This window comes from Galleria mellonella, unplaced genomic scaffold (genome assembly GCF_026898425.1).
Source record: "Galleria mellonella isolate WM207_F2 unplaced genomic scaffold, CSIRO_AGI_GalMel_v1 utg150, whole genome shotgun sequence".
Classification (NCBI taxonomy): domain Eukaryota; kingdom Metazoa; phylum Arthropoda; class Insecta; order Lepidoptera; family Pyralidae; genus Galleria; species Galleria mellonella.
In genome coordinates, this window is record NW_026442002.1 from 2522150 (window position 1) to 2539138 (window position 16989).

A 16989-nucleotide genomic window follows, 5' to 3' on the forward strand; every position below is an offset into this window, starting at 1 on the left:
GCTCATAATAGGGGCCTTAGTTTCCAATACTAGCAATCCCTTCCCCTCTGAAATGATATTTTAACTTGATTGGTATTATAGATTCAGGTCCTGTTGGTATATGCTGGCGAGATATCAGTGAGGAGTAACAGGTAAGAATGAACTTAAATCAATTGACCAAAGTGTTTATATCCAAGAGAAATTGACCTATTACGATTTTACCACAGATATAGAACGTCTGTAGATTTCAACAAAAATTAAAAAAGGAATGGTATTCAAAAAGGTCCACATCCCTAATCTCATAGCTATTTGATTTGCTCAATACTCGGCGTTTTCGCTCTCTTAAGTCCTTTGTATACAAGTGGCTTTATATTATTCTATCAGAAACTATAAAACGATGCATATTAATAATAGGAGGAATATTAAGGAGGTAAACAAACATAGAATACTTACGAAACTAGAGAAAACCATTTTTACCTATTGATGAGTACAGAGTATATTTGAACTGTCATTTTCACAACATAAACAAAAGTCATATTCCAGACAAATTATCTTTTTGAAGACTAGGCAGCATGGTCTCCGACCTTAGCCTGTTCCAAACGGAACAAACGTACTAAAAAAAAAAAAAACAAAAGTCATTTTACTTATTTGAAATTTTAATTTATATTTGAAATTTTGAATTACCTTACCAATTTAATTACATAAGGGTAAATAATAAACATATGCTTATATTATATATGTTGTTATGTGCAATTAATAAATAAAATGGAAGAATATTCAATAAGAAAAATGTGTTGTACATGTTTAAGCAAAGACCGCAAATTGTATCAACTTTGCCGTGTATCGGACGGTGTTAACAATTTATATCTTCTGTTAACTTTTGATTCGGAAGCTTACAGAGTAAGTAAAATCATTTAAAATTTTGTTTTAGGAAAAACTAATATTTAATGTGATGTAAATAATTTGATAATACCGGCAATATTTTTGTAGAAAGTACTAAAGAATGATTAAATTCTGTTCTTATTTGTCGAAGATATGAATTAAAATGTACGGAGGAGGCATTGGACAGTTGAGGGCTGATATAATCATGATGTAAAAATAAAAAAAAGTCAAACTTAAATACACTTTCTAATGAAGACGGTTAAAAACTGACGACTGTCGGATACATATATTTTGCGCGGAGCCCTTTAAAATTTGAATAAAGAATTCTAATAACTTAAAAAAAAAAACTTGGTACATGAGTGCATAAATTTAAATACCTAGGGCACTATGTTACTGATGACCTTAAAGATCAAACTGATGTCGCAAGGGAGCGTAGGGCACTGGCTGTTAGATGTAACATGTTGGCTCGCAGGTTTGCCCGTTGTAGTGAAGAAGTAAAAATCACACTCTTCAAAGCATACTGCCAAACATTCTACACGAGCAGTCTGTGGGTTAACTGCACACAGGCCTCACTCAGTGCCCTACGAATCCAGTACAATAATTAGTTTTAGAGTGCTGTTGGGGCTGCCTCGCTTTTGTAGCGCTTCTAGCATGTTTGCTCAATCTCGCGTAGATGACTACTACGCTGTAAGGAGAAAGAGGACTGCATCATTGCTAAACAGGGTTAGGACAAGCACCAACAGCATTCTAAAAGTAATAGGCGAGAAATATAATTCGCCTATAATTGGGCATTTCATTCAGATGCTGATCTAGTCGGCTGGGTCACATCTGGGTGAAATGCTTAATTAAATCAATTTGTTTTTCTTTTTTTTTACTAACATAGTTTGTAAGAAAATTGTTACTAACAAAATTGGACCGCATTGTAGTCTGCATAATAAAGTATTATTATTATTATTATTAATGCTGATAACCCTAATACCGTAATTTACCAGGCAGGTGTCATCTGTTACTTCTTTATCATATCAGACAGTAACTTTTCACTGAACATAAGCCTCTCTCATAAGGACTGTGGAGGGATGGGTTTGGCAGTAGTTGCCACGTTTGGCAAATGGATTGGGAATTGCAGTTAGGGTTTAGTAATTTCAAAGAGAGATATTGCTGCCTATATATTAAATTTACCTAACTGCCTATTACGACACCCGCAGGAAAGGTATGGATGGCCCATTATGTGTGTCGACCACAAACTATTTGATAGTTAATAAATTAATTTAATAAAAAAAAATAATATTGTATTCATTTCATCACTCATGAAAAAATAAAATTTTATCAATGTGAACTTAATTTTACTTTTCTTTTCTGTACCATAATTAACTAATTTACACAAATATTAAGCATAATTAATGGTCAAGGTATGAGCAGCAGTATCTCTCTTTAAACATCACCAAAATCTAATTGCAGTTGCCGACCCACCTGTCAAGTATGGCAACTACACTGGTAAACTGGCTCTAATGAGCGAACCCTATATTCAACAGTGGATAAGGGCTGATATCATGTTAATTAAGCAAGCAGTGGTGCTTAACACGTTTCTAATATTGTCCCCAGGATAATATTAGAAAATTTTTCACATGGGCCATGGTAACTTTATTAGATAATTTAATTAAAAATGTATCAAGGAAACTTAATGTATCACAGAAAAATTTGTTTTTTTGCCAAACTCCGGGAAAACCACTATTTTTTATGTCACACATAGATGACTTTATTTTTTTCGACTGAATCAATATACCATTATAATAACTATGTTTATTTCATTTTATTGTTTGTAGTAAGCCATGAAATTTTCAGGTTTTGTTCCTAATAGGCCAAGCTTTCGAAACATAATGGGCATAATAACAAAAGGCACAAAATATAATAAACCAGAGGGAGACTGTACAAAAGTCGATTGCTTGGGTACCTCTGTCCCATTCATGTCTCAACCGTGAAGCAGTTGTGTTTGCATGGCTGTGTTTCGGTTTGAAGGGTGGGAATTTACTGGGTACAAAGGAATAACACCTGAGTCCTCAGGAATGGCAATGCATGGGGGGTATCATGGGCGAAACAGTATACCTAAATCACATAGGTCTGACATGGCATAAATACCATCTTTGGTATATATGCCATCCATTTATTATGTATTTACCCTCTGTATATCTTTTTGCAGGAAGGATTCTATAAAGATGCAGCAAATTTGTTTGTTTGCTGGGAGTGTAAAGCGGTCATGTGTAGAATCAGGATGTTTCGGCAGCAGGCTTGCATTGCACAGAAAGAACTCTCGAGCATAGCTGATGGTCGCACTAGTGTAAGTAAAGCCCTCCATTACTATCCATAATTATTTATTAAACCTTAATGTATTTAAATGGTGTATAATAATAATAAATTTATATTAATGGGGGATTACCTACCAGTCGACCATAGACAAGAATCCTTATTAATACTATAAATGTGAGAGATAGTTTGTTTGATTTTTTGATGGGTAAAGATGAAATGGTGAGCCCTGCATGCGCTATCAGTATACACTAAACCACCACCAGTAACCAGCACCAGTGAGTGATGATAGGTGAGGTTTAAAGCAGATTTTTTTTTGATGGGTGAAAATGGAATGGTAAAACCGCCTGCGCTAACGGGATATGCTGGCGGAGCACCAGTGAAGGGTGATAGATGAGAATGAAAACAGGCCAGTTAGCCCATCATGATGAATTCATCAGGAATTAACCATGATAGTTTCTAGGGGGAACCGCGAGGAGGTTGAGCTGGTTGAGTATATTGCTAGCAATGGGATTCTCAGTCTCCATTACCAACAATCCCTTTCCCCTCAATAATTGTGGATTATACTATATATTCAACAGTTTTCAGAACATTATACCATAGGAGTGTATAATAGCTTTATTTTTACATAAATTAGAATGGCAAACAAGCTAAGTCATCTATAGGGAGGAACACCACCATGGATGCTCTAGACTATTATACTGTGTCACCTTTTCTATATAGACGCAGTTGCTTCACAGCAGAAATATGAGTGAAACAGATCCTATGGTGCTCTATGGCACTTCGGATTTTACCAGACTGTCCATCCCCCACGCCAATACTGCATATACCTTTTTTTTTAGATCAACTTAATATAGAGTGCACAATTTTTTTTTTTCAAATCACCTAAATTAATTAAAATTGTTTATAATTACTCCTCTCCATCCAAAGGTTGCCTGGAAGAGATCGCTCTTGCGATAAGGCCGCCCATTGTTTCCTCACTGTGATCATTTCTTGTAATTGTTTATATTTATAATAAGTTTACTATTGTAATCTTTTGGAGGAAACAATAAAGAGTATCTATCTATCTATAAAAAGCAAGCTCTATTAGAAAAAAAGAATTAAAAAATTATTCATTTTATTATTGTCTGGCAACTATATTTTATTATTGTCGACAGCTAAAACTGGACGGCCTCTCAAAATTGACGTTCACATACAAAAACAGTTATGACCAAATGATCACAGAAACCAAATTCTTATCTGACAATTTTATTGATTGCGGACTAATGACGGATGTTAAGACAGAAAGTGAAGAGGATATACCCTTATCTGAGCTACATAGTAACTATATGTCTGACGCTCAGAGCGACATAGCGGTTAGGCCAAACACCGAGAAGCCAAAGGTGTACACGAAAAAAAAGAAAAAAATAAAAGGTGCAAAGAAAAATGGACTCTCCTGCGATGGTAATAAGAAGTATTTCACAATAAACGAAATGGATGAGGTGATAATGTTAGAGAGCAGAGAGAAAAGGAAGTTGGCAGTAACGTTTGCAGACGCCGCATTCAAATGTGATACTTGTATAGAAGCTTTTAAGACTGAGATTGGGTTGAACGAACATAATTTAGATTTACATACTGAGGTAAGTATTTTTAATTAATTGAGAATGGATTGGAATCCACGCTTGTGCTGTAGGTATAGGTGAGGTTTAAAGCAGATTTAATGTTTTTTTTTTTTTGATGGGTGAAAATGGTAACCATGATAGTTTCTAGGGGGAACCGCGTGGAGGTCGACCTGATAGGGTATATTGATAGCAATGGGATTATCAGTCTCCATTACTAACAATGCCTTTCCCCCCAGATTTAATGGGTGAATTTTTTTTTTATTCCACAGGTGGCAAACAAGCATACGCCCCACCTGATGGTAAGTGGTTACCGCAGCCTATGAACACCTGCAATACCAGAGGAGAAAATGGAATAGTAACCCCATTTTCTCTTATGGTATACGCTGGCGGGGCACCAGTGAGGGGTGATAGGTGAGGATGAAAGTAGGTCCGTTGGCCCATTGTGAGGAATTCAACGAGAATTAACTACGATGGCTTTCAGGTAGAACCATGTGGAGGTCGACCTGATGGATATTGCTAGCAATGAGGATGCTCATTACTAACACTACATTCCCTCTAATATTATATATTGCTTTTTTTCTCTTTTTTTTTAACCCTTCTTTGCATGATTTTTTTTATTGGTGAAATAAATCAAAGTGATATAATTTATATTCAAACTTGAAAGAATAATGTTTTAAAAAAATAAATTTGACAGCTATGTTTTTTTTCTGCAATGGACATTAAAAAGGTATCCAGACACGATCAACTTAAAGTGAACTTGTTCTTTTATATAATTTTTGGGCATTCAATGTTATATGATGATGGAAATTTCCACCATTATGCAAAGAAGGGTTAATGGATGATTATTGAATATGGTTTTTTTTTATGTGTGGAAATGGTATGGTAACCCCGCCTGCGCTAACGGGATACGCTGATGGAGCACCAGTGAAGGGTGATAGATGAGAATGAAAACAGGCCAGTTAGCCCATCATGATGAATTCATCAGGAATCAACCATAATAGTTTCCAGGAGGAACCGCGAGGAGGTCAACCTGGTTGGGTATATTGCTAGCAATGGGAGTCTCAGTCTCCATCACTAACAATCCCTTTCCCCCCCTATTGAATATGGTATGGATACGGTATACGCTGGCGGGGCACCAGTAAGGAATGATAAGTGAAAATGAAAGCAAGACGGTTGGCCGTGTACAATTAGCGCAGGTGGGGTTACCATTCCATTATTACAAATAAAAAAAAAATCTATACTGTGTTACCTAGTAAATTATTATACACTGATGAAAGGCAATAAAATATATTTTTCTCAAACATGCTTGGAAATGTGAGCATTATTTTGACAATCTTCTTCGAGATAAATCAAAATTGCCGTACTGGCCAGATACATGCGGGCAGCGGCCGGCAAAAGTTGTATGAAAATCCATATCTGTCGTGTTTTGCGGCCAGATAAATTACTATGTAAACTCATATCTGTCCTGAAATTTAAAAATGGAATGACCGACTTCGAAACATGGCTACCAAGGAGGTAACTAATACAAGGTTTTATTTAAATTTCGAACTGGCTTGCAAATAGAAAGCTGTTTATTGAAAAAAAAAAAAACAAGGGAACATTATGGCGCGTGAAAAATTATTATTGTTCGTTATTCGTCATTGAATTTAAAAAGTAAAATTGTGTTTTTGATTTCCGCGCATTGTTTGAGAAAAGTACTATACAAGCCTTGGCCACAACTAGGCATTGATGGACTCACGTATGTGTGCCTCGGCTACACCTCGGCCCACATTTGTACGTTCGTCCATCAATGCCTTAGTTGCTGGCCTTCACGTTTTCGATTGAATGTCCATATACTGACGCTTCTTTACAATATCTTGCATAATCCCTCCATTCCTTGTTATCTCCGCGAGCGTTATGAATATTTATATTCAAGAGATAAACCACTTCGCCCTCAGACACGATTACTTCTAAGAACTCCACCACATCATACTCAGGCTTTTGGGAATTCCTTTACAGTTATATCCATTCGACTATGGAATAGTCTGCCATCCGAAATAAGGGAATCGGCAAGTATAGGCATGTTTAAGCGTCGTCTAAGAGAGCATTACTTATCACTATGCTGACGTATTATGTATATGTGTATGTATATTTATATATGTTTATATGTGTATATATATGTATGTGTATATGTATGTTTGTGTAAATATATGTGTATGTTTACAGGGTATTTTATGTAATTTATAATGTGTAGTTTGTATTATTCTTTGTGTATACATAACTTATGCGTTTATGCAATATATGCAGATCGTATGACTGCCTATTTTTATTTATAAAATAACACATTAACATGGAAAGGTTTTGCTGGAAGAAATCTCTTATTAGAGATAAGCTCGCCTTTGTACATTATGTTTATAATGAATTGTAATTACCAGTATGTTTTGTGTACAATAAAGAATAAAGAAAGAATAATGTACTATATATATATTTTTTATACCTATTTCAGAAACCAAATCACACGCAGTGTACTGTCTGTCTAACATATGTTATTAACCCAACAATATCCGAACACAAGAGAAGCCATTACTACAGCTACCAATGTCATTTTTGTGATTATATATGTTATACGCAAATAGATATATCGAGACATCTGAAAAGTGGGCATGCGATGAAAAATGTCGTTCTACCCGTGAATAGGAAAAAGGTGAGAACTGTGCCCTCTAGATTGCCTTGGAGATAAATGCAATAAATTTCCAATAATATATATATATATATATATATATATATATATATATATATATATATCTGTCCCATTCGTATTTCAACCGTCACACAACTGCTGTGTTTCGGTTTGAAGGGTGGGATATGGCACTGAATTTACTGGGTACAGAGGAATAACACCCGAGTTCTCAGGAATGGCTGCGCATGGGGGGGTATCATGGGCGAAACAGTATACGCTGTTATGTCCACGGTACTGCTCATGTCTATAGGTGACGGTTACCACTTTCCATCAGGTGGGCCGTCAGCTTGTTTGCTATTCTAAGTTGCATAAAACAAAAAAACAATACTTAATCGATTTTAAAAATTCTTTCACGTGTAGAAAGCTACATTATCAGAGATTAATATGGCATATATAGCATTTTTTTTTGATGGGTGAAAATGGTATGGTAACCCCGCCTGCGCTAACGGAATACGCTGATGGAGCACCAGTGAAGGGTGATAGATGAGAATGAAAACAGGCCAGTTAGCCCATCATGATGAATTCATCAGGAATTAACCATGATAGTTTCCAGAGGGAACCGCGAGGAGGTCGACCTGGTTGGGTATATTGCTAGCAATGGGGTCATATACAGCATTTAAAGAAAAATATAGAGATCCCGACACTGTCTAAGAAGCCGGCACGCGTCGTTGGTTTAAATTTGTTTTCTTTGATACAGGGTCAACGCAAAACGCCCGAAGTCCTACGTCCAGGCTCGAAGCCGCGACGAAACCAAGCTATGATGGACAAACGGACGCCATACGGTTATCTATGTACGGAGTGTGATAAATATTTTGAGTGAGTATGTTAAATTATATTTTCACTTCCTGCTGTGTGGTCCCGGCATAGAACGGACCACCCATTCTATGCCGGGACCACATGTGAGTGTCATAAAAGACGACTAAGGGAACTTAATGGTCGAGGAATGTGCAGCAGCGTCCCAGCGACAAACTGCGGTTGCCAATCAGCTTGCCAAGCGTGGCAACTACTGGCAAACCAAACCTATAGGGGAGGCCTATGTTCGGCATATAATGAAGTGAAGAGAGAGACTTTGTACAAAAGTCGTTTGCTTGGGCACCTCTGTCCCATTCGTGTTTCAACCGTGAAGCCATTGTGTTTGCATGGCTGTGTTTCGGTTTGAAGGGTGGGATATGGCGTGAAATTACTGGGTACAGAGGAATAACACCTGAGTCCTCAGGAATGGCAATGCATGGGGGGTATCGTGGGCGAAACAGTATACTCTGTTATGTCCATGGCACTATTCATGTCTATAGGCGACGGTTACCACTTTCCATTAGGTGGGCTGTCAGCCTGTTTGCCATTCTAAGTTGTATAAAAAAAATTAAGTATATATATATATATATTTTTTTTTGTAAATTTGCAGAAACAAAAACCAACGTTGGAAGCACGTGCAGCGTTACCACCGCGAGGGGTACAAGTGTCCCACGTGTGGGAAACGGTTCGCGTTCAAGAATAACCTGAGCAGGCATGAACAGTGAGTTTCTAGACCATATATTACTCTGTATTAGTATTGATCCTTTTTTTTAATAACTTAAAATGGCATTCTAGCTGATGGATAGTGGTAACCGTCGCCTATAGACATAAAGGGAACCATGGACGTCACAGTATATACTGTGATGCTCATTCACCTCTCGCGTTGAAATTCTTAACATTCCTGAGGGGGGAGGGAGAAGGATTGTTAGTAATGGGGTCTAACTGTCCCATTGCTAGCAATACACCCTATCAGGTCGACCTCCACGTGGTCCACCCTGGAAACTATCGTGCTAAATTCCAGGTGTATTCATCACGATGGACTAACTGACTTGCCCTTTCATTCTCACCTATCGTCCCTTACTGGTGCCCCGCCAGTGTATACCGTTAGCGCAGGCGGGGTTACCATTCCATTATCATCCATTGAAAAAAAAACCATCTTTGTAAAATCTAGCGGATGTCGTCACGATGGGCTAACTGACCTCCTTTCATCCTCACCTATCATCCCTCACTGGTGCCCCGTCAGTGTATAACCTTAAGTGCAAACGGGGCAACCATTTCAATATCGTCCGTTTAAAAAAACATTCCTGAGGACTAAATTTATTGTACAGATGCTGCCTGTTGTACCAGGGCAAAATTGTTCTGTTACGGAGCAAAATCAGACTCTTGTGCGACAAATTATTCCTCTAACTAACGGCCCGTCCCGGCTTCGAACGGGTGGACATTTTCACATTTTAAACAGTGACCATTAAGGCTGCACACGCGACGGAAGCTTAAAAATGGAGTAACTCCTCCCGTTTTCCCAACATTTCCCTTCACTGCTCTGCTCCTATTGATCGTAGCGTGATGAAAAGTATACTATAACCTGCCCGGGAGTATGAAGAATAATTGTACCAAGTTTCGTTAAAATCCATCGAGTTGTTTTTGTTTCTATAACGGAAATACAGACAGACAGACGAAAATTTTACTGATTGCATTTTTGACATCAGTATGGATCACTAATCACCCGCTGATAGTTATTTTGGAAATATATTTCATGTATAGAATTGACCTCTCTACAGATTTATTATAAGTATAGATATGAAAGATTACAGTGTGACAAATTATCCAGTTGTTGGGCGAAATTTTAATGAGCCGAGGGCCTACCATGAAATGTTTTTCGAAATTTCGGAGTCAAACGAAACACAAATTTGATGTTAAAATTACATTTTTTTTTTATACAACTTAGAATGACAAACAAGCTGACGGTTTCCCTTCTTCACACTTCTAGACTGCACCGAGGCCCGCCCCCCCGGGAGCAGTGCCCCGTCTGCCTGAAGATGGTGAGGGTGGACCTGGTGAGGGTGCACGCGAGGATCCACTCGGCCCGGCAGCGGTACACGTGCGCGGAGTGTGACAAGTGCTTCGTGAGCCGCGCCTCCTACGAGCACCATCTCAAGTACACGCAGGCGCACGCGGCCGTCGATATACTCAAGTAAGTGTAACGGACCGCGTCATACTCGGGAACGCTACAATGGAGAACGGGCGTCATACTCGGCAATGACAAAGTTTGAGCGTCATACTCGCTAACGGGCGTCACACGCGGCCGTCGATATATTCAAGTGTGCAGTGTCTCGTGTCATACTCGGGAACGCTACACTGGTGAGCGGGTGTCATACTCGGAAATGACATACTCTGAGCGTCATACTCGGGGATGCTATACTAGTGAGCGGGCGTCATGTATCGTATGTCATACTCGGGAATGACATGCCGTGGGTGTCATACTCGCTAACGGGTGTCACACGTTGCCGTCGATATATTCAAGTAAATGTGCAACGGACCGCGTTACACTAGGGAACGCTATACTGGTGAGCGGACGTCATATGTATTGCATGTCATACTCGGGAATGACATGCCGTGGGTGTCATACTCGCTAACGGGCATCACACGCGGCTGTTGATATACTCAATAGAACTTGGCTTGTGCATCATACCCGGGAATGACATAATCTGTGTGTCATACTCGCTAACGGGCGACACACGTGACTGTTGATATAATAGAATTTGGCTCGTGCATCATACTCGGGAATGACATGCTGTGGGTGTCATACTCGCTAACAAACGTCACACGTGGCTTTTGATATACTCAAGTAAGTGTGCAACGGACCGCGTCATACTCGGGAACGCTACACTGGTGAGTGAGCGTCATATGTATCGCATATCATACTCGGGAATGACATGCTCTGTGTGTCATACTCGCTAACGGGCGTCACACGCGGCTGTCAATATACTCGAATAGAACTTGGCTCGTGCATTATACTCTGGAATGACATACTCTGTGTGTCATACTCGTTAACGGGCGTCACACGCGGCTGTCAATATACTCGAATAGAACTTGGCTCTTGCATCATACTCGGGAGTGGCGTAGTCTGTACGTCATACTCGCTAACGGGCGTTACACGCGGCTGTCAATATACTCGAATAGAACTTGGCACGTGGATCATACTCGGGAATGTCATACTCGCTAACGGGTGTCACACGCGGCTGTCAATATACTCGAATAGAACTTGGCTCGTGGATCATTCTCGGGAATGACGTAGTCTGTAACGATACACGGTTGCCTTAGGAGGGCCTCCATCCATGAATACCATTTGAAGTCTATCGTACGATTCGTCCGATTTCATGCGACATTTAAAATCATAGCGCGAAAATGTTCTCGACGCAAATCCATTTTTCAATGAGACACGGTAATTTTAATTAGCTCGCAAAAAATGTGGCGGGAAGATTTGAATTTAGAACGTACCTATTTTTATTTATAAGTAATCATATTTTTAAATAAATTATAACTGGCCAGTCCTGGTACAACAGACGAGCAAAGTGTTTTCTTCCTGCAAACCCTGAGTGGAAAGAAGCGGTAATCACCAGCGGGCAGTGTGCTAATATCTGTTTATTTTGGGTACATTTTCAGGTATAAATGCTCGATGTGTGATAAAGGCTACAGATCCCGCGGTGAACTGCGCGATCACGTCAACTATCAACACATGGGGAAAACACAGCACAAGTGTCCCGTATGTGGGAAGGTATTTATATAGTTTTTACAAGCTATCGCTTAAGAGCGATAGGGTTACCAGATACGAATTAAAAGATTTTTTTAGACCACTGAGGTGCCAAATATAAAAGTGCGTACAGAGCAAGATACAAAAATATTTCCTATCCTGCTCCCACTGCAGTGTTCGGCGTATAATGGTGTCTCGTTCTAACTATTGATTTGTGTAGCATATTTATTAGGACTGCAAGTTTTTTTTTAATTGATGATAATGGAATGGTAATCCTGCCTGCGATAACGGTATACGTTAACGGGGCACCAGTGGAGGATGATAGGTGAGAATGAAAAGGCAGATCAGTTAGCCCATCGTGATGAATATATCAGGAATGGAGGGAAAGGAATTGTTAGCAATGGAGTTCGACATTGCTAGCAATATGCCCTATTAGGTCGACCTCCACGTGGTTCCCCTGGAAACCATCGTGAACAATTCTTGTTAAATTCGTCACGATGGGCTAACTAACCTGCTTCATCCTCACCTATCATCCTTCACTGGTGCCCCGCCGGTGTATACCGATAGCGCGGGTGGGCTTACCATTTGATTATCACCCATTAAAAAAAAATAGGGCATATTGCAAGCAATGAGACTGATAGTCCGCATTACTAACAATCCCTTCCCCCCAGGATTACAGGTTGGTTGAAGATTGGATTTTTGTTGCAGGCCCTGGCTACACGACGCTGCATCACACGCCACGTGCGACGAGCTCACCACGGCCTTAAGGAGAGCGCCCGCGACAAAATATGCCAACAGTGTGGAAAGGCGTTTCGGGTACGTAAGTATATTTATTTATTTAAACTTTGTTTTTATTTTTCTTTTCTTATACAACTTAGAATGGCAAACAAGCTGACGGCCCACCTGATGGAAACTGGTAATCGTCGCCTATAGACATGAGCAGTACCATGGACATAACAGAGTATATTATTTCGCCCACGATACCTCCCATGCGTTGCCATTCCTGAGGACTCAGGTGTTATTCCTCTGTACCCTGTAAATTCACTGCCACATCCCACCCTTCAGAGCGAAACACAGCCATGCAAATAACTGCTTCACGGTAGAACACGAATGGGACAGAGGTGTCCAAGCAAACGACTTTTGTACAAAGTCTCAAACTATTAATCTTTCTATCTATTCGTACACATTCGGGAAGTATCACTAGTGGATTTTTTTTTTTCAGGACAAAAAAGGGCTAAGAGAACACGAATTCATACATACGGGCGAGCGGCCTCTCTCTTGCGAAATATGCGGCTGTACGTTCAGACAGAGTGCCTCCTTGTATACGCACAGGTGAATTACAGAATTACACATATTCATACGTTGTGGTCCCGGCATAGAATAGGCCACCCCTTCCTTTCCCGTGGGTGTCGTAAGAGGCGACTAAGAGAGGGCGAGGGATGGACAGCAGCGTCCCTCTTGAAACAATCTCCAAAGCCTAACTGCGGTTGCCAATCCGCCTGCCAATTACTGACAGAATTCCTTTTATGGGGGAGACCTATGTTCAGCAGTGGACAGTTAATGATTATGATGATTTTTGCAAATATTTCACTTTTGACATCCACAAAAGAGCCAAAGCTAGTGTCATAGTGCGAAAGATAAGCAATCTGTCACTTATGGGCCGGAGCACCTAAATACCAGCTTGAACCTTTCGACTCAGTGCAGCGACGAGCTATGAGAATTATCGATGATCCCAGGCTCGCAAGCGGTATCGAACCCTTAAGTCTTAGGAGAGATTTTGCCTCACTCTGCGTGTTCTACCGCCTGTACAATGAATTGTGCTCAGAGAATTTGTTCAATATGATGCCCACAGCCACTTTCTACCATCGTACGGCTCGCCATCGACAGGGAGTTCATCCTCATACCCTACAGCCTCAATGATCGCGTGCTACGCGGTTTCAGAGATGTTTTCTCCCACGAACACTCAAGTTGTGGAATGAGCTCCCTGCCGAGGTTTTCCCAAAAGACTAGAACATGGGGTTCTTTAAAAGGGGGGTAAAGAGGTTTCTTCAGGATCGGCAACGCACGCGTAATACCTCTGGTATTGCAGGTGTTCATAGGCTACGGTAACCACTTACCATCAGGTGGGCCGTATGCTTGTTTGCCACTTCAGTGGTATAAAAAAAATCTGAAGTGGCAATGGGCTGGTCACATAGCTCGAAGAACAACCGATGGGGAAGAAAGTTGCTTAAGTTGCGACCTCATACGGGCAAACGCAGTGTAGGATGACGCCCTTCTAGATGGAGTGACGACCTCAAATACATTGCAGGGAGTCAGTGGATGCATGTGGCTCAGGACCTTCTCAAATGGCAGACCATAGGGAAAATCTATGTTTAACAGCAGACAGACAATGGCTGAGATGATATTATGTATATATGTGTGTGTGTGTGTGTATGTATGCGTGTGTGTGCGCGCGTGTGCGCGTTTGCGCGTGTGCGTGTGCGTGTGCGTGTGCGTGTGCGTGTGCGTGTGCGTGTGCGTGTGCGTGCGCGTGCGCGTGCGCTTGCGTGCGTGCGTGCGTGCGTGCGTGCGTGCGTGCGTTAGTGCGTGCGTGCGTGCGTGCGTGCGTGCGTGCGTGCGTGCGTGCGTGCGTGCGTGCGTGTGTGTGTGTGTGTGTGTAACAATAAATGAATAATTAATATATTTTTTTTTATTTACAGAAAACGCGTTCACAAGATTTATCCACAAAAGAAAAATGTAGAACTACTGGAGAGTACCCCAGCGGGCGGCAGTTGATCTGCTAGCGTTTGGAATTTCTAGGCGTCGAGACTTGTTAATTGGAACTGCGGAGGTTGGAGAGCAGGGGTAACTTTTTGTTAGGGGGCGAATGAAATGGTAACCCCGCCTGCGCTAACGGTATACGCTGGCGGGGCACCAGTTAGGGATGATAGGTGATGATGAAGGAGGTCAGTTGGCCCATCGTGACGAATTCAATCATATTTATTCATATATATATATATAATACATTTTAGAAGGGCAAACAAGCTGACGGCACACCTGATGGTAACCGTCGCCTATAGACATGAGCAGTACCATGGACATAACAGAGTATACTGTTTCGCCCTTTGATACCCCCCATGCATTGCCATTCCTGAGGACTCAGGTGTTATTCCTCTGTACCCAGTAAATTCACTGCCATATCCCACCCTTCAAACCGAAACACAGCCATGCAAACATAACTGCTTCACGATAGAAACACGAATAGGACAGAGGTACCCAAGCAAACGACTTTTGTACAAAGTTTCCCTCTGGTGAGGGAGACTTTGTACAAACTATACTAACATTATAAACAGGAAAGATTTGTTTGTTTGTTTGTAATTAATAAACTCATAAACTATTTAACCGATTTTAAAAATCCTTTCACGTACAGAAAGCTACATTATCAGCGAGTAATATAGGCTATATATTATTTTGGTAAATTCTATCTACCCGCGCGAAGCCGGGCCGGATCGCTAGTCGTATATACGCTTCAAATTAAAATACTAAGTACTGGTAATTATAATACGTAATAATGATAGTAATAAATAATTTATTGAAACGATTGTTTTAATATTCCGTTTCTTTTTCATACATAGATTTTATAGTACATTACTGCAGCGGCCAGCGACTAAAGCTATGATGGACGAACGTGCAAATGTGGGCCGAGGCGTAGCCGAGGCACACATACGTGAGTCAAAAAGCAAGGATACAAACAAATAAAAGACATTTTAAAATAGCTGCAGCCACAAGATGCGTTTTATGACAGACTTATTCTACAATTTACCTAATATATAACGTCTTTTAATGGATTTTGATGGAATAGTAACCTATTTAGTCTTCGCTATCGGTATATACTGGCGGAGCACCAGTGAGAAATTATAGGTGAGGATAAAGTCAGGTAAGTTAACCCATCGTAACTAATTCAATGAGAATTTACCAACATAATTTCCAGAGGGAACCGCGTGGAGGTCGACTAGAGTATATTATAGTTAGAAATGACCCTGTTAGACCCCAATACTACATTTCTATCTTATACATATTTACCCCAGAAACGGTCGGATTAGGGGGAGAAGGTATTGGTAATAGTACGGATTAATAGCCAATGGGGCTAGCAAAACACCATGTCAAGTCCACCTCCTCGCAGTTCCCTCTGGAAACCATAGCGTTCAATTCCAAGTGAATTCATCACGATGAGCTAACTGACCTGCCTTTTCATTTTCACCTATCATCCCTCACTGGTGCATCGCCAGCGTATACCGTTATCGCAGCGGTTACCATACCATTATCATTCATTTAACCACTTAATGCGATAGTTTTTCTGTGTAATGAGGTCAACTGGCGTAAATTCGAACGAGCATACAATAAATATACACTAAGCTCTATGAAATACAAACGGGCGAGAATGGTATCGCTCCAGATAAAAATACGAGGGTCATTTGAAAAGTTCATAGCCTAACATGGTTAAAGTCATTGGGTTTTTTTTTATAACTACCCTCATTTTGTAGTTACATTATTTAGCAACAAGTATGCACAGTTTAGTTTATTCACAGTAACTTATTTTATGGAATTAGACAAAGATTTTTTAAAACGGGCATCGAAGCCTTACCGGGTCGATGGGAAATGTGTTTCGAGCTCGGAGGAGAGTATGTCGAGAAATAAAAATAAACTCAAAACCGTGTGGTTTCATCAAGTATTTTTTTTTATACCACTGAGGTGGCAAACAAGCATACGGCCCGCCTGATGGTAAGTGGTTACCGTAGCCTATGAACACCTGCAATACCAGAGGTATTACGCGCGCGTTGCCGACCCTAAAGAAACCTAACTAATGATATCATTTAAATGAAAGATTTGTTTAGTGTATGTGTGTAAATAAATAAATAAATAAATAAATAAGTATGTTAAGCTAAGAACTTTTCAAATGACCCGCGTATAAACATCATATTTAT

The 16989-nt window shown here is 40.3% G+C and overlaps 1 protein-coding gene across 2 annotated transcripts; it reads left to right on the forward strand.

The window, feature by feature from the left end:
- The first annotated feature begins 516 nt into the window (after positions 1-516).
- LOC113514729 (zinc finger protein 70-like) lies at positions 517-16934 on the forward strand. Of its 2 annotated transcripts, none has more exons than XM_052892294.1 (11): positions 517-879; positions 3059-3196; positions 4320-4781; positions 7249-7446; positions 8180-8298; positions 8885-8995; positions 10262-10465; positions 11938-12049; positions 12734-12845; positions 13248-13357; positions 14725-16934. In XM_052892294.1, exons 1-11 carry the CDS (start codon positions 745-747, stop codon positions 14806-14808), a joined length of 1785 nt encoding a protein of 594 aa, XP_052748254.1. In that variant the 5' UTR covers positions 517-744; the 3' UTR covers positions 14809-16934. The 2 variants fall into 2 exon arrangements, with proteins under 2 accessions (XP_052748254.1, XP_052748255.1); XM_052892295.1 differs by having other exon boundaries at positions 12734-12841.
- The last annotated feature ends 55 nt before the right edge of the window (positions 16935-16989 follow it).